Source organism: Apium graveolens, chromosome 1, assembly GCF_009905375.1.
Source record: "Apium graveolens cultivar Ventura chromosome 1, ASM990537v1, whole genome shotgun sequence".
Lineage (NCBI taxonomy): Eukaryota > Viridiplantae > Streptophyta > Magnoliopsida > Apiales > Apiaceae > Apium > Apium graveolens.
In genome coordinates, this window is record NC_133647.1 from 195,892,820 (window position 1) to 195,911,969 (window position 19,150).

Genomic DNA, 19,150 nt, shown 5'->3' on the forward strand with positions numbered 1-19,150 from the left:
GCTTTGTTTCTCATCCGTTGAAGGTCTTCAATATCCGTTGACACTTCTTCACTTATACAAAATTACAAGGCATGAAATATTTACAATTGGCCTTCCTATTTGCATATCCTCTAGTAGTCAACATGACTTATAATTCCTCTCAACTTTTAAGAATTATATCTCAAATACAGAGACTGAAATGTGCTACAACACTAGACTTATTTTTAAGTAAAGCTACACCATCAACGGATAGCCAAAGTGGTCTTATCCGTTGAGGCTACAAACACTAGATTTCTACTTAAGTGTTTTTCTGAACTTATCATCAAACTAATACACATATTCTTAACAGTGTCTTACTTTGTGATGGGGATTATTTTCATGTGCGTTGTGGTGCACAGATCTTGAATTTGATAGTTCAAAGTGGCCTTAAAGTTGTAGATGATTGTGTAAGTAAAGTTAGAGAAATGGTAAAATATGTTAGAGGAGCAAAAGGAAGGATGATAAAATTGGCAGAATTTATTAGTCAACTTTCAATTAATTGCAAGAAGAAACTTTCTCAAGATGTTCCAACAAGATGGAACTCTACTTATGTTATGCTGGAGAGTGCATTGCAGTACAAGGTTGCCTTATCTCAGTATGAATTAGTAGATAAAAATGTGGGTTATTTAACAGATGAAGAATGGGCCAAAGTTCATAAAATTTGTCAATTTTTAAAGCCTTTCTATGATATCACAGTTTTATTCTCGGGAAGTCAATATCCAACTTCTAATCTTTACTTTCGTGGAGTGTACAAGATACAGTCACTTATTAGCAATGAAATGCAAGACGAGGGTAGTATTTTATATCAAACGGCATTTGAAATGAATGAAAAGTTTAGGAAATATTGGAAGAATTATAGCTTGATATTGTCATTTGCCGTAATATTGGATCCTCGCTACAAGTTAAAGTTCGTGGAGTATGTCTTTAGAAAGATCTATCCTACAAATTATTCTGAAAAAGTTAGACAAATCTATGAGAAGATGGAAGATCTATTGAATATCAAATATTTCTTCAACATCCATCACTTCTTGTCCAAGAGTTACTAACGAAGATCATGATGAAGAAATGGATGATATAGATGTAAGCTTTTTCTTTGATCTTAGTGTTCATTTTATATATTTGTATATGTGCTTTATTCTTATGCTAACTTTGTTTTAATATTGTAGGAGTTTGAATCAATTTTTTGTCAAAATGACTCACAAAATGAAACTAAATCACAACTTCATTTGTACTTGGAAGAAAGTAAATTGGATGCTAGAGTGAAACTTGATGTACTTTCTTTTTGGAGATCAAATAAAAGCAAATACCCCATTTTATCTGCTATGACACGAGATATTTTAAGCATGCCAATAACTACTGTTGCTTCCGAGTCTTCTTTTAGTATTAGAAGTCAAATTATTAGCAAGTATCGTGGTTCTATTACACCGGACAATGCAGAGGCGTTATTATGCACTCGCAATTGGTTATATGGGGCTAAAGGTAAAGTTAATATCATTTTAATTTGTTGCATTATTTAATTTCAATTACACATTATTTAGTTTTCAATACACATTATAATGTAATTATTGTAGTTTTTGGGGATGAAGAAAGTGATTTGGAAGATTCCATTGGCGATGTTGAGAAGCTTGTACTTAGTTTTCAGACTCCGGAAAATTGATGTTTTATTTCATTTGCTATTGTAAGGTAATATGCTTATTTACTGTTTTGTTCTATGGTAGAAACATAGTCACAAGTAGCAACTCCTGTGATTTGCTATTTAATTGCTTGGTACCATTGAATACACTACTGGCCACTGTGTTACCTGTTGATTAATGGGTCTGTTGATTAATGGGTGCATCCTCTTGAACCTCTGGCAGAATAATATTTTCTATTTTCAGTTTAACCTTTGTAGAACAAACTGTTGGTGTAAAACTATAGCTGTTGTGTTTTATGTCCTAGGTGTGCACAATTTAAATTTTTGTAAAGCCTTCTGCAGCATCCAAAATGCTTATATGGTTTCTCAAATTTTTCTATTCTTTTACTGAAATGTGTGTGATCTTGTTTTGTTGCTGCTTCTATTTCAAGTAGTTTCTTTACTCTTAAGTCACAACCATGATGCTCTCTTTTACTTTTTGCTAATTGAAAAAACTTTTCTACACTAGCTAGAACCGTCAACCAGCTCATTTGATCACTGTGCATATTGTTAAATAGTTTAGATTGTTTTTTAGATTGTCTCTATCTTTTTGGTATTAAGCACTGATGTTATAATTATCACTATATTCTTAGGTTTTGCCTTTTTATCTTCCAGATATGTACTACTACTAAGGTGCTCATCATATTGACCAGAGAATCAAGATGAAAACAGAGATACAGAAAGGGGTCGACAACAAGATCATATACTCAGATAGATATGCAGCAGTTCCCAGTGCTGCTTTTAAACGGAGAGAGTGTTGGTACTTTTATTCCTCTGTACTGTGTGTGAAATATGCAATATCAAAATTGTATCAGCATCCAACATTGGTTAGTCATCTGGTATTATAGCTTGATAAGATAAAAGAGCATGTGCTTGTGCTTCTATGAAGTTCAAACTTTCGGAGCTCTGTTTGCTGTATGGCTTTATTTGGCAGGTTCAGGTTCATTTCCCACTGTATTTCTGCCTTAATTTGTTAGCAAATGTAATTGTTAGCTGGTGTAAATATGTTGAGATTGATCCAACTTAGTCAGAGAGCCCTGATTATTGTTTATAATCATTAGCTCATTAACATCCATATACCTACTTTACTAAAAGCCAAGTAGAGTTGATCAGCAAAAAAATTTACTACTATATATTTAACCATAAAGAAATATATATTTTTAAAATAATTAAATATATTAAACAATGTTAAATAAAACAACTAAAAATTGATTGATGGAGATTTTAATTTTTATATAAAAATATGGATATCCAAATTTTAATCCATAACCGTATAAAACCAAACCAAATTATAACCATATTTGATACAATATGGTTAAAATATGGTTTTGGTTCATAAACCGGTCCAAATCCATTTTAATGAGTTAAAACCGGTCCAAATCCATATTCCGCCAGCTCTAACCCTAACTCTTCCTTGTTTCTCCTTTTTTTTATTAAAACCCTCACTCTTTTTTAATAAAGCCTTACTATTTTTTTAAAACTAATACTCTTAAAATAATATTTTGATTATAAATATAAAAATAAACTTACACAAACTAATTTAATTACAACACATTGACATTAATAAATAATTAAATCAAATAATCCAACTAAAAATAATTATAAAATATCGGGATGTTACATTCTTCCCTCCTTACAAAAATTTTGTCCTCGAAATTTAACTGACACGTCTCTTTTTTTAAAAAGCGAATATAGACAGACAACAAAGGAACACGAAGCGAATAACATTCTTAACTAACGATCCATTCAAAAGTCTACCCACACTCACAGGTCGAGCCTAAAGGCAACTCTAAGGCTATAAGTCTATCTTACAACTACCCACAATTCATACATCGAGCCTAAAGGCAAGTCTAGAGAATCTTAAAATACTAGCTCCGATACCAACTTTAACAACTCAACTAATAAAATTTCTCAAGATAATACTTATTTAAATCCAAACTCCATTAAAATCCGATAAAACTTTCAATTCTTGAAATATAATACAACTAAATTACAACCAAACCAACAAACTCTAAAGAAAATCTAAGAAAATATAAAACTCCTCAAAGTCTTGGAACTCGCACTCTTCCCCTTAAACAACCCACCTAAAAGAGAGAATACCTGCCGGAGGAAAACAACAAAAACAAAGGACCGGCAGTGAACGAAAGGCTCATATACAGATATAAAATAAAGCATAATTGAACAAAGATTAAAAGATGACGATGGTAAGAACACAACTGAATATCTGAATGAAGCACAATAATAATAGTGAATGAGACAATATAAAAAAATGAATAATCAACTCACAAAACAAAACTAAATGCTTACCACCCAAAACTTATCATACTCTTACATATATCCTTATCAATTATACATAATAATCATAAATAATATAATCGAAAGAATAATCATAAAATAAAATCATACCCTTACACATACTCTTACACATATTCTCACACTTACAAAATAATACATAAAATAGCTTACATACGTACATGGGAGATAATTTTACACTTACAGAATATCCTACATTTTCGGTAATCCAGAAATATGTAGTCATCAAAACTTACAGGGGCTTGCACAACACAAAGCAAATGCTACCCAATATCTTACAGGGGCTTGCACGGTAATAAGCACGTGCTACCCAAAAGGCCAAATCATACACATACTAGCCATGGCTATACGTGTCCCACAACTTCGGCGACACGCCCATACAATTTAAGTACACCGCATAGGAGGTGCCAAGCACGAGATTATCCACTCGCGACGGATGTCTTACAAACTCCCAAGTCATACAAATAACATAAATAACTCAAAATAAATACTCAAAGATCACACAATCAAATATCTTACGTCTCCAAAATCATATATAAATTTATCAAATAACCTCAAAAAAACTATAACCAACATCACGAAACAAAATAACATAACAAACCACTAATTATTGATAAGATCAAATCTGATCAGTTTCAAAGAATGTCAAATTACTGCATAAAGATGAAGTCAACTGAAAAAGTACGAAACACGAAAGTCGTAGGAAATTCCGTGACCTTTCCAGAATGGTAAGGCTCGTCAAAAATGAACAAGTAATGAATTCAGAAAACAAATAAATGCGGACTGCAGAACAGAATCAGTCCTTGATTATAATTGTATTTTGATGTTTAAGATATCAAAATCACAGAATTTAGGAGTAGAATGTAAACGCAAATTGTAGATATCGAAAAGAGCTTTCCAGAATGGTATTGCTCATAATATTTGAACAAATATTCAATTTATAATGAATATATGAAGTTAGAACGTACAAGCACAATTTGACCCACCAGATTTCATAAATTGTAGATTTCGAGATACTTACAAGTAAAATTTCAGAAAATGTAAAGAACGAAAGATGAAGATAATCAAATAAGCTTTCTGATGAGTCTAGAATCACAACAATCCGATAAATAGAATTAAATACGAATTTCACAAGAATTCAGATTACTAGAATTGAAGCACAAGAATCCGATGAAGTATAACAAGATTTAGAATATAACGAAAATATTCGTACACACGAATTCGAATACGAAAATAAACAGTACAAGGAAGATATCTGTACCTCAAGATCTTAATGACCGAGAACGCTAATAACGATTTCAGAACCACAAATCACAAGAACCCCAATTCCACAAACCCCAAATTCAAAACCCTCCAAAAAGTTCTTGATGTTCATCCCTATCTCCATCTATTTTCTCTTTCTCTCTCCCTCTCTCCTCTCTTCTCCGATCAAAATAACGCAAACCCTTATTTTTTTAGCAAACCCTAACTCTTCCTTGTTTCTTCTTTTTTTATTAAAACCCTCACTCTTTTTTAATAAAGCCTTACTATTTTTTTAAAACTAATACTCTTAAAATAATATTCTGATTATAAATATAAAAATAAACTTACACAAACTAATTTAATTACAACACATTGACATTAATAAATAATTAAATCAAATAATCCAACTAAAAATAATTATAAAATATCGGGATGTTACAATGGTTACTGGGTATTCTCGGGTTGGGAAGTTTGAAGATGCTTTGAGCTTGTTTGAGATGATGAAAGTGGAGAAGAGGTTTGGTATTGACAGGAAGTGGGAGAGCAAAATTGGAGAGGATGGATTTTGGTTGCTTTTAGGCGATTTTTGCTTTGCTTTTAGTTGATTTCATGGTTGCTTTTGTGATAGTAGTATTGGCCCCGTAGGGGCACTCATTTTTCGCCATTTGCAACCACTTGCAACTTATTTTGCAATTAAATGTAATTTTCAACAGATTTTTTTAAATTTGAATTTGTGGTTGCATATATGGTTGCTAGCAGTTACAGATATGGTTGCAAATGCAACCTCCGTATTTTTGCAAATATTTTTTGAAAAATAGTACTTTTGCAATTTGTTTCAAAAAATGACAGTATTTTTACAAAATATTTGTAAAATTTGGATATTTATGATAAAAGCCCTAATCTTAAATATATAAATTATAAATCAAAATAATCATTTACATCGAGCCTTAAATCACTACAAGAAACATAACCAATCTCATGACTTCTATCTCGTAAGAAGATCCATATAATTTTTAGACACGATTCTATCAAATAGAACCACTCTCTCTAGTTATTAACATCCTTTTCCCCCACAAAGGACATAGAGAGATCAACACAGTCCATTTTCTAGTATACGTGCTAGAAAATTTTAGTTTATTGACTTCTCAACTTTAGTCAATGTTCTCTTGATATCAGAGAATCACATAAATCACTTAAAAATTTGAAGCTTATCTTTGAGTTATTATGACATTGCGGACAAACATGTTTGCCAAGTCTCTTACTCTTTTTAGGATCATCCTCACATTCATCCGAAAAATTATAATCCGGAAAATTATAAGTTCGTTCAGATGACTTCGAATTACAGATACACACAGTACTACTAACTCATTATTATAAGTATTTCTTGATTTTGTAAAATATCATTAGACTCATTTATTGTCTATATATCCACCCAAAATATCTCAATTGATTTTGGATTTCATCTTTCCTTTAGAGGTACTAGTATTAAGTTTCGAAATACCCCATATTTTAATAATTTTCAATAATGTTTCACTACATTTTAATATTCATAGAAAATTCAATAATTTCCATTCCAGATACCTCACAATTTTAATATTTCAAAGAATATCAAAACGCATTCCAAAGCTAATAGGAAATTCGACTATTTTCTTTCGTGGTATCTTGTTTAAGAAATGATTAGCTTTCCGTAAATAATATCCTCAAATTCTGTGATAGTCTAAACTGATCACAATCGTTTTGTATCTCCCTTGGAGCTAAACTCAAGCATGCATCTACTCCATCTGATTAATGCGAGTAAGGTACAATGGCATCATAAAAATCACGTTGTGAACAAAATTCACCCGGTGATTTTTGATTCTCTACCATTTTAATTATTCGTATAAAAACGATTTTCAATCTTGTTCAATCTTGATCTTATAGAGCACATGCCTTTCTATTTAGCTTCATTATTTACTCGTAGCCCATTCCAATTTTGGGCGGAACAGATCTACTAATTCTTTGATGAGTACACGCTATCAATGCTTTACTATCAAACCAGAAAGTAAGCACATATCAGGTCACTACCTCTCATCTGAGCAGCTTTCACGTCATTCATTAAGAACATCTGAGGTTTTTAATATCAGGTTTAAAGAACTCGCGTAGTTCTTATCACCAGAAATTAAATTACTGAATTTCTCTAAAAATAAAAATTTTACATGGCTCATAACCAACATGGTTCACAAGAACCTACATCTCTGGCTCACCCACTAGTACAACCAGAAGAGACCCAAGGATGAACATAAATTTTCAGTAAACCCACATTCATTGGTTCTTAATCGACTGATGCGTTAGGGTTAACAAATTTCCGGATTATCTCCGAAATTCAGCATACACAATTGACATCAATATTCGCCATACTAAGTAACACATGTATCACCTTAATATGTCTGTGTGTCACTGCAGCAGCAGAACGACACCAACAAGATAAATAATATTTTTTTACGGAGGAACATATCCACCCAAAATATTATAAATCTCATGCCAACCCATAACCTGTATTCTGTACCAGGCCCGTTAGGTTTCTTAATGTCACTTCCTCTAATAAAATTTTCTTTTCGCTTGTGCTTAAGGTAGTTCCTGAAATCTTTCCATCCAGGTAGCAGCTTTTCAATCACAACAACAACTTGGAAAGACTCACTAATGACCAATCCCTCAGCATGAATGATCACCCACAATTCTTGCACCTGACTGACCACAGTCTTAGAATCCGCCATCTTATAGTCAAGAAAGCGGCCAACAATCCACTTTTGAGCCCCAACGTCCTCAGTTTTATACATATGGTCAAGTGACTCCCATAAGGCTTTAGTTGTTGGCTTCGAGCTATACTCATTATACAACGAGTCAGCCAAACAATTCAGCACATAATTCCAAACAGATGTTTTCAGAGTGTTTCTGAGCATCTACAACATACAGAGTCTACGTGTTGCTCTCACCAGTGAGCAATAGTACCTCTTTCTTCAGGAAGCGATCCAAATGCAACATGGTTAGATAAAAGTGCATCTTTTGCTATCAATATTTGAAGTTCATTCCATTGAACTTCTCGGGTGTATCAGCATGTGCAACATGCACAGTTGGCATAACAGGTGCAACATGTACCGCATGTGTGACAGTTGGTACCCACGTCTGTACTACAGGTGTATGCACCAGTATGCACCGCATGTAAAATCAGAGGAACGAATCCTGCCAACGTTTGTCCAAATGGCACACTAAACTGTCCAATGATAGTGTGTCCCAGAGGCACATGTCCCGAAGACACATATCCAACAGGTGTCTGACCCCCATCAGATACTACGATCTATGTGTTAGGATTGGGAGCCTAATGCTGAACCCCATCATATCCACCGATCTGTGCGTTGGGATCGTCCATCATGTTCATCGCGTTGTTCACAGTTTGATTCTCCTTTGATCGTCACTCAAACAAACAAACACATAAGTAATCACAGATGTAAATAAAATAATACACTTTAAGATTGTTGTTCAATCTGCGAAGAACCAAGTTATAATAACAATGGTGTTCGTGTGTGTGATTAACAGAGTGGTGTAAACAAACAATGAATGAAACAAAATTAAATAAGAAGGAGACAAGAACGGAAAAAACCCGAGTACAGTGCGTGTCTGTCTCCTTAAAGCGTATTAGCCCTCACTATATGTGTGAGCGAATAACCTCACAGGATAAAACGAGTTGCAGTGGGGCAGAGCATCACTTCCAGCGAGTTTGAGACGAACAAGAAACTATCACCAGAATATTTTGAAAATTTAGGACTAGAGAGAATGAGAATTAAAGAGATGACTCTTATTTTCTTGATATAATAAAACCGCTGCCCTAAGACTCTATTTATAAAGAGAGGCTTGAAAGTACTTGTTATTCTTTTCGATGTGGTACATGGTATTTATAAGAAAAACCAAGGAAGGGGTTTCTGCTACTCTCGATGGGGTACAAAACCACTTTTCACATTAAAAGGTCACACATTGTAACATCAGTTCTCATTCACCTTTTACTCATTTTGAGCGTGTAAATATGCGTTGGAATCCCCTCGTAGATGAGAATACGTTCCAATAAATACACACCACTAATACATACTGTGTCTCACTCATATAGTCTCAAAATAATTCACAACTTAGTTTAAAATACTAAGTTTTTCCAACAAACACAATACAAAGTACTTCCTAACATATCTGTAAACTAACATAATGACACATAAAATGAAGAAATGTCATAGAGATAATACAGAAGAAAGAAATACTTTAAAAGAAGCAAGCCTCAACTGGCCAGGAAAAAGTTCACATCATGTTCAAAATAACAGATGGAACGTTAGTACATAAAAATATATTTCTAAGAAGCTTAGTCAAACAACTAACACTTCTACTTTTTTATATGAAGGAAAAAGATAAATGTTACTTTCTGGAATTCGTTTGTAGAATAATTTTAAAAGGATTGGGAGGAACCAATCATATTGATCATTGAAAGTGCAAAAGTTAGTCCTTGGAAAGGTATTTTATCATGAAAGAAATTACAATTAAATGTTCTCATTCCTTTATTACCTTATAATAAATTCTATGTTATAGATGAAATAGATGTGTGCAACTACTCCCCCACCAAGTTCTACTTAATCTACGACCATCACAGTGTGGTCCACTTGCGAAAAATGTATTATCAAATCATCCATTCATATAAACCTGAAATTTTCATTTTATCTTCTAAATATGTTAAGTTCAAATGATCATCTTGTTTCTTTGTTTTAGGTTAAAAAGATCCAAATTTTGCAAAGACTCAACTACACACAAATGAAAACTCTTCAAGTATGCACTGTGGAACAGTTAAAAAATTTGGGGAACAAATTTCTTAATGTAAGATTTTACTTTTACTTTTCCATAATACATTCTTATATGATTATACTGCTACAACATATAATGCATAAGTTTCTTATCCAATAGGAAGAAGTTGTTCTTAAAGCTACCATCGAATTTGTTGAGGAGACTATAAATTGGATGATTTATGTATGCTCATCATGCTACGAAGATACGTAATTGGTGGGAGGAAACTACTTCTGTAAAAATTGTAAGAGAAAATTCCAGAACCACTAAAAAGGTATGTCACGGTCCACAATCTCCTTACTTTACAATTGGAAGAAATTACAAATGATACATCCAAATTCAATTTAATGCAGGTTCAACATTAACATGGTCGCAACTGACAGCATTGGTGGTGTATAGATTATTTTGAAAGACCGTGAAGTGCGTACATTGCTGGGGAAAAATGCAGAGGAACTGGAAACTGAGGTACATTTAAATTAGTTTACAATTATATGTTAGAAAATGGAAAGTTTGAGGCATATTTTATATATGTTCTTGATATGATTTCCGGAAACTAACACTTGGAGGTTGTTCCTTGACATGAGGACTTAAACTTTCATATTTGGATCTAAGATATTTTCTTAGTGGAATCCATGAATATATTGAGACAAAGTTGCTTGTTTGAAATGGGTTTTGGGGATTTTGTCCCACATTGGTATTGTAAAAGAAAGATATTGAGTTTATATAGCATCTTGTGTTAATGTTGTTTACAACTACTAGCATAAGTGGAATGCTTGTGTGGCCTAGTGCTAGTGGGAACTCTTATATTTTTCTTTTCTATTACAAGTTTAATTATTTATATTGATTATTTAATTATTAATATAAAATATATTGAGTAAGGATTATTTTAATCATACTCTGAATATATTTTATAATATTAATATTAATTAATCAGGATATAATATAAATAATAAGGAAAACCCATTTTGTTTACTTTTTCTGTTTTGTTACTTGGTGTACCACATCGAGTAAAATAGAAGAAGAGCAACTTGAGATGTCTATATATTGAGAGGTATACTTGAGATTAAAATGACACAAGTCTCGGTGCCTACCTCGTAAACATATATGAGTTGCATAGGTTTTTGGGCAAACTGAGGTGCGAGTCACCGTTGATCATTGTTGGTTCTGTGACCAGATTGATCTGTTGTTGTTTTATCCTGGAAGCGATATTGCTGCATTCCATCACAGCTTAAGTGGGGGGCAATAATCTCTTCAAGAACAGTCAAGTCCTCTTGAAGGGTTTGGCGACTCAGCTGTTTTGTTCTTCTTCTTATCAGAATTTGGAAAGCGATAAGCGATAAATTTTCTTTACTTTCTTTGTCAATTACAGTCTTTATAGTTTGTTATTGCCTTCGTGTTTTATTTCGTTAGTTGGTTATTTGCCATGTTCTTGTTATTATATATATAACTGCCCATTGTTGCTGTGTAGTTAAAATTATACCCAACAATCTTGAAGATATTATAGTTATATATAGTTAATTAGCAAGATGGTTAACGAAACTGCTGATGTTCCTAAAATTGTTGAGACTGGTTCTGGTTCTGGTGGTACTACTACCATTGACTGGACCACGTATCGTTTTCCCCATCCAATTGATTTATCGGGTATGCCTAATAAATTTAGTGGTGGAGCTTCTTTTTCTCTTTGGCATAAAAAGACGAAGCTCTAGTTAACGATTAAGGGTCTATTGTTAGTGGTAAAGTATGATCCTCCTGGGTTAGATCAAGAGAAAGCTGAATCTGTTAAGGTTTATGCTTTATGGGCTGAGAAGGATGGGGTGGCTAGGGCAGCCAATTTTGGCATCCTTGGAGAACACCTTGTTCGATGTTTATTCATCATATGTCTATACTGCTAAAGTCTTATGGGATAAGCTGGACCAAACCCATAATACTGATTCTCAAGGATTTGAGAAGTATTCTGTGGCTAGGTTTCTTGATTTTAAGTTGGTGGATGGAAAATCTATGACTGAACAGGTTCATGAGTTTGAGATGTTAGTTCATGATTTGGGTGAGTCCGGTATGGTCTTGCTTGAGAAGTTTTGAGTGATGTCTGTGATTGAAAAGCTCCCTAAGTCTTGGGAAGAGTTTGCTCTCTCCCTGAAAAGACAGAAAGGAGAGATCACATGGACTAACTTGATGTTGGACATCTCAGTACAGGAGCAGCACAAGTCCAAACAGGGACATGTGTTGCCTGTGGAACATGGGAGCTCGAAGGTGAATGTAGTGACTGTAGGACAGAAAAGAAAGGTAGTCACTAAGAAGGCTAACACTAAACCTGACAAGAACAAGGCTAAGAAACCAAAGGCGAACAAACCATGTTGGTCTTGTGGACGGGTTGGTCATTGGAGCAAGGACTGTCCAAGTAAGAAAGCTAAGAAAGCTGGAGTGGTAGCTCAAGCAAATACTGTGCTTGGACTTGGAACCACGAGTGGGCCAGTAGCTAACATGGTCATTGGTGAGGTTGTTGCCTCTGGAACCGATGACTGGTATGTTACTTACCACTCTGTACTACTTTCCACTTATCTGTCACGTGAGTGGTTGATTGATACTGGAGCTAATGTACATATTTGTGCTGATATTAGCTTGTTTGTATCTTATCAACAGAGTCATGGAGTGATAGTGACGATGGGGAATGCTAGTGCTGCACAAGTGCTTGGAATAGGAAACGTGGACCTGAAGTTTGCTTCTGGGCGGATTCTATCTCTCACTAGAGTGTATCATGTTCCCTCTATTTGTAGAAATATTATAAGTGGAAGTTGTTTAGTTAAAAATGGCTTTGAACTTTCTTTGAAGTGTAATAAAGTAGTTATTACTCATACTGGTACATTCTTTGGCAGGGGTTACTTGTCTGATGGTTTGGTTTTTAATAAATGTTGAAACCGTTTTGGGTGGTTTTATTAATGATAGTGTTGCACCTTCTGTTAATTGTGTACAATCATCTGATTTGTGGCACTTACGACTTGGTCATTTAAATCTTGGTGCTCTAAAGAATATGATGAATTTAGAGTTGATTCCAAAGTACGCCATTGATAAGAAATCTAAGTGTCAAGTATGTGTAGCTGCTAGACAAACAAGGAAACCTTTTCATAATGTTGTTAGGGATTCAGACTTGTTAGATTTAGTGCACTCGGACATATGTGAATTTGGTGGTGTGTTGACTAAGGATCACTGTAGATATTTCATTATCTTTATAGATGATTATAGTAGATATTGTTATGTTTATTTGCTTAAACATAAGAATGAAGCACTAGATAAATTCATTATGTATAAAAATGAAGCTGAAACACAAATTGGCAAAGTACTTAAACGTTTGAGGTCTGATAGAGATGGTGAGTATACGAGTACCTTGTTTAATGAATTTTGCGCAAACAATGGTATAGTTCATGAGGTTACTCCACCATACACACCTGAGTCTAATGGGTGGCAGAACGAAAGAACAGAACTTTTAAAGACATGATTAACAATATGCTAATTAATTCTGGGTTGCCTAAGTACATGTGGGGAGAGGCTCTGAATACGGCTTGCCATATTCTGAACAGAGTCCCTCTGAAACATATGGACAAGACACCATATGAATTATGGAGAAAGCATAGAACAAGTTTGAGTTATCTTCGTGTGTGGGGGTGCCTTGCTAAGGTGCTTTTCCCTGAACACAAGAGAAAGAAACTGGGTCCAAAAACTGTTGATTGTATCTTTCTGAGCTATCTTGAAACCACAACTGCTATAAGATTTTTAGTATTAAAATCTAACATAGATGGTATTGTGGCGAATACGATAGTTGAGTTTCGTGATGCAACTTTCTTTGAGGAAGTATTCCCAATGAAGACTGGTATATCTTTGGGTAGTTCTGAGGATGATCCCACTCACACATCAAGTTCTATTCCTAATCATGTGGAAAAGATGATAAATGTGGGGGTGGATCCTGGTAGTAGCTGTACTCCTAACAAAGTAGAGGAACCTAGAAGGAGTAAGCGTGCAAAGGTAGTCAAGGACTTTGGAAGTGACTTTATCACTTACAATGTCGAGGATGAGCCTTTAACTTTCCGTCAAGCCGAGGATTCTTCGGAGTCAAGGAATTGGAAAGGCGCTGTAAAGAGTGAAATTGACTCAATTGTTTCAAACGGAACATGGGAGTTAGTTGATATCCCTCCAGGGTGTTCTACTATTGGATGTAAATAGATCTTCAAGAGGAAGCTAAACCCTGATGGCTCAATAAATAAGTACAAGGCTAGGCTAGTTGCTAAGGGCTTTAGGCAAAGGGAAGGCATTGATTATTTTGATACATATTCTCCAGTTGCCCGAATGACAACAATCAGAATGCTTATTGCATTGGCTTCTGTACATGGTCTTATCATCCATCAAATGGATGTAAAGACAGCTTTTCTTCATGGTGACCTTGAAGAAGAGATTTATATGGATCAACCTGAGGGATTTGTTGCTTCTGGTAATGAGAGGAAAGTATGTAGACTAGTCAAGTCCATCTATGGCCTTAAACAAGCACCTATAGACTGGCATAAAAAGTTTGATGAAACTGTTTTAGACTTCGAATTTTTTAGTTAATGAAAGTGACAAGTGTGTCTACTATAAGGTTAGAGGTAATGACTGTGTGATCGTATGATCGTGTGATCGTGTGCTTGTATATAGATGATATCTTGTTGTTTGGAACCAATATTGAGATTATTATCGAGACAAAGAGTTTCTTGAAGAGGCACTTTGAGATGAAGGATATGGGTGAGACTAGTGTGATTCTTGGGATCAAGTTGACTCAGTCAACTGATGGAATAACTTTGTCAGAGTCTCATTATATAGAGAAATCTATACTTGAGAAGTATGGTTATTCAAATTGTAGAATCGCTAGTATACCATATGATTCAAAAGTTGCCTTAGTCAAGAATAGTTCAGGAGTTCCTGTGTCTCAGTTAAGGTATTCTTAGATTATTGGGAGTTTGCAATATCTTGCGATGTGACTAGGCCAGATATTTCTTATTCTGTATCTAAGTTGGCTAGATATACAAGTTATCTAAACAAGACTCATTGGGAGGCACTGGATAGAGTTCTTAGATATCTGAAGGGAACTATTTCCCTTGGCTTGCATTACCGGAGATTTTCGGGGGTACTCGAGGGGTACAGTGATGCAAGTTGGTTAGCTAAGAAATCTGGTTCCAATGGAGTGACTGGATATGTGTTTACCCTTGCGGGTGGAGCAGTGTCCTGAAAGTCTTCTAGACAGACTTTGATTACTCGGTCTACTTTTGAGGCTGAGTTGTGTGCACTTGATGACACGGGGACGGAGGCTGAATGGTTACATGGACTCATGAGTATGTTACTTGTAGTAAGCAAGCCGCTTCCTGCCACATCTGTTCATTGTGATAGCCGTACAACTATGGACAAAGTCAGAAGTGTAAAGTATAATGCTAAAACAAAGAGACACATCCAAGTTAGACTAAAGTCTATAAGGGGTCTTGTGTCTGATAGGATTATTGCTATAGAGTTCATAGGAACTCAGGATAATATAGCTGATCCGCTGACTAAAGGAATTGAGCATGCTATAATCCTTAAGTCGAGGTTTGGGATGGGACTGGTAACCCATCATAATTCATCAACAACGGGAACCCAATACACCTGAGAGGAGATCCCTCGAAGTGTATTCAATGTGGTTATAACAAGTTGTAAGGATGAATTGGTAGTACCTCTACCATATACATTTAGATACTTATGTATCTGAGTCTATCCCCTATAAACCTTAAGAGGTACTTGAACTGCTAGTTAGCAAGAGTTATTTGAACTCTGAATGGGGTCAAGTCGTTTGACGAGATGATAGCAGTGCATCTCTGGAGATGCCCAGCTAAGCGAATGTAATTGTGTGGTCGCAACTAGAGGAAAGGGTTATTCCTCGAAACATTCGACGAACAGGATCGAGACATGACCATTAATGTCTCAAAGCCGTAGATTGGCACCATAGCCTTTGACTTGTCGTCGTCTATGGAGTGTGATTACACCCAACGGATTAAGATTCAAGGTGAAACATTCCATCTGTATCTGGTAGCCATCGAAGTAGAGGACTTAGGAGGGTTCAAACCCGGAAGGGTACCGACTCTGAAAAACATGTCATGTATAAAATCTGGTATGCAATTTAATTATGGATTTGTGGGGGATTGTTAGAAAATGGAAAGTTTGAGGCATATTTTATATATGTTCTTGATATGATTTCCGGAAACTAACACTTGGAGGTTGTTCCTTGACATGAGGACTTAAACTTTCATATTTGGATCTAAGATATTTTCTTAGCGGAATCCATGAATATATTGCGACAAAGTTGCTTGTTTGAAATGGGTTTTGGGGATTTTGTCCCACATTGGTATTGTAAAAGAAAGATATTGAGTTTATATAGCATCTTGTGTTAGTGTTGTTTACAACTACTAGCATAAGTGAAATGCTTGTGTGGCCTAGTGCTAGTGGGAACTCTTATATTTTTCTTTTCTATTACAAGTTCAATTATTTATATTGATTATTTAATTATTAATATAAAATATATTGAGTAGGGATTATTTTAATCATACTCTGAATATATTTTATAATATTAATATTAATTAATCAGGATATAATATAAATAATAAGGAAAACCCATTTTGTTTACTTTTTCTGTTTTGTTACTTGGTGTACCACATCGAGTAAAATAGAAGAATAGCAACTTGAGATGCCTATATATTAAGAGGTATACTTGAGATTAAAATGACACAAGTCTCGGTGCCTACCTCGCAAACATATATGAGTTGCATAGGTTTTTGGGCAAACTGAGGTGCGAGTCGCCGTTGATCATTGTTGGTTCTGTGACCAGATTGATCTGTTGCTGTTTTATCCTGGAAGCGATATTGCTGCATTCCATCACAGCTTAAGTGGGGGGCAATAATCTCTTCAAGAACAGTCAAGTCCTCTTGAAGGGTTTGATGACTCAGCTGTTTTGTTCTTCTTCTTATCAGAATTTGGAAAGCGATAAGCGATAAGTTTTCTTTACTTTCTTTGTCAATTACAGTCTTTATAGTTTATTATTGCCTTCGTGTTTTATTTCGTTAGTTGGTTATTTGCCATGTTCTTGTTATTATATATATAACTGCCCATTGTTGTTGTGTAGTTAAAATTATACCCAACATTATATTCATAACTTTACTAATTTCCGGATTATATAGGATAATTCTTTCCCAATAACCATCAAAAGCATCTAAGCAATACACTATGAAGATTTTCATAGAAAAGGAAAATATCAAAAAGAAGAACAATGTCTATGTGGCAACAAACATATTCGAAGGAGTGAACTATCAACAGGAAAAAATTAAACAGCAACATACAATGGAGAACACACAAACTTTTAATATCAAGGCCACATTGAAGTACCACAAAGATCTTTAATTAAGAACTTCTTTTCTTATTTTTATTACATTCCAGACCATCTTTTAACATGGCATCATATTCTCCAAATGTACAGCCTTCTGGATCATCTTACCATCTCGACAACATCTCTCAGATGAACTACCAGAAACAGTAAAACTCTATAACTTTTGACAAGGTATAATAAACAAGCTACAATACTAATTGTGAAATTAAATTATATTTGGTATAGTAAATCTAAAATAACAAACTCAACTGCAATGTAGAAAGGTCAATTACTTGAAGGACGGAATATCTCATTTTGAAAGATAATTCTAATTACAACTTTTTTATATAAATAACAAAAAAATATAGAAAAACAGATTCAAAAATAAAATCCAAGCACACTTACTCATCAGAGATATTATCGGAAACCTTCTCAACCTTCTCAGCTTGTGCTCCATCAACCTTATCACCTCGTGCTCCATCAATAACATTGACAAAACATAGAAAAACGTATAAACAACAAAAAATATATAAAAATAATAAATTCAAAAATAAAATACAAGCACACTTACTCATCATAGACATTATTGGAAACCTTCTCAGCTTGTGCAACAACTTTCTTAACCTTCTCAGTTTGTGATGTATCAACCTCATCACCTCGTGCTCCATTAATAACATTGACAAAACACAGAAAAGCATATGAGCAACAAAAAATATATAGAAAAGATTATATTCAAAAATAAAATCCAAGTACACTTACTCATCAGAGATATTATCGGAAACCTTCTCAGTTTGTACAATAATCTTTTGAACCTTCTCAGCTTGTGCTCTATCAACCTTATCACACTGTGTTTCATCTCCATCAATAACACTGAAAAAACACAGAAAAACATATAAATAATAAAAAAATAAGGAATATATAAACAACAACACTACTACTGAAAAAATATATACATAAAAAAAATCGAATCACTTACTCATTTGCAACCTTCTCGGTTTGAGAAAAATCAACATCTTTCATTTTCATTCGGAAACCTGTCAAGTCAAAAACAAAAGTTACATGAACAAAAACGTGAGAATGAACTTAAATATGCACATTCATACACACACACACACACATAATTAAAATGAAAACTAGAAAGTAATATAAGCCACTAGATCAATCTAATCCAGTGGCCCCTTATAGGCGCAACAAATAATTAAACAACACCGTCTCACACAGAATCTCAGCTTTTCTTCTCCATTTTTAATTTGATTTTTCTTTTGAAACGGTAAATTTTTTTAATATCTGACTTCACTATTTTTTTTCTACATCTCCAACGATCAATTTGCATATCTTATGTGCTATATTTCGACATGATTTAGAATTTTTTTATTTTAATTTCTAGTTTTCATTATAAGGGAGTTTCTATTAGAGTAAGACCATCTATATATAAGTCGCAGTACTCGTATAAATAGAGATGATCATCACATTATATTGGACTTATGCCTATGTTTATCAAGCCTATGCAATTCTCATACCAAGTGCTTCGTATGTGATATTTAATGTCGGTCAACCATGATTTCAGTCGGAACTCGACCCATCATTTGAAACCATCTCTTTACCATACACCAAAATTTAGAAATTATTATCATGAAATAAGA

General features: G+C 34.2%; 1 protein-coding gene across 1 annotated transcript; it reads left to right on the top strand.

Annotated features, from left to right (window-relative positions):
• The first annotated feature begins 443 nt into the window (after positions 1 to 443).
• LOC141714804 (zinc finger BED domain-containing protein RICESLEEPER 2-like) lies at positions 444 to 1,535 on the top strand. Its single transcript, XM_074518303.1, has 2 exons — positions 444 to 977; positions 1,185 to 1,535. The coding sequence occupies exons 1-2, from the start codon at positions 444 to 446 to the stop codon at positions 1,533 to 1,535; spliced, it is 885 nt and encodes a 294-aa protein (XP_074374404.1).
• The last annotated feature ends 17,615 nt before the right edge of the window (positions 1,536 to 19,150 follow it).

Bases quoted from the DNA above. Each gene is read 5' to 3' on its own strand.
- LOC141714804 (XM_074518303.1), top strand. From the start codon at position 444: ATGGTAAAATATGTTAGAGGAGCAAAAGGAAGGATGATAAAATTGGCA. The intron at 978-1,184 runs GTTAGACAAATC...TTAATATTGTAG, and splicing joins CTACAAATTATTCTGAAAAA to GAGTTTGAATCAATTTTTTG.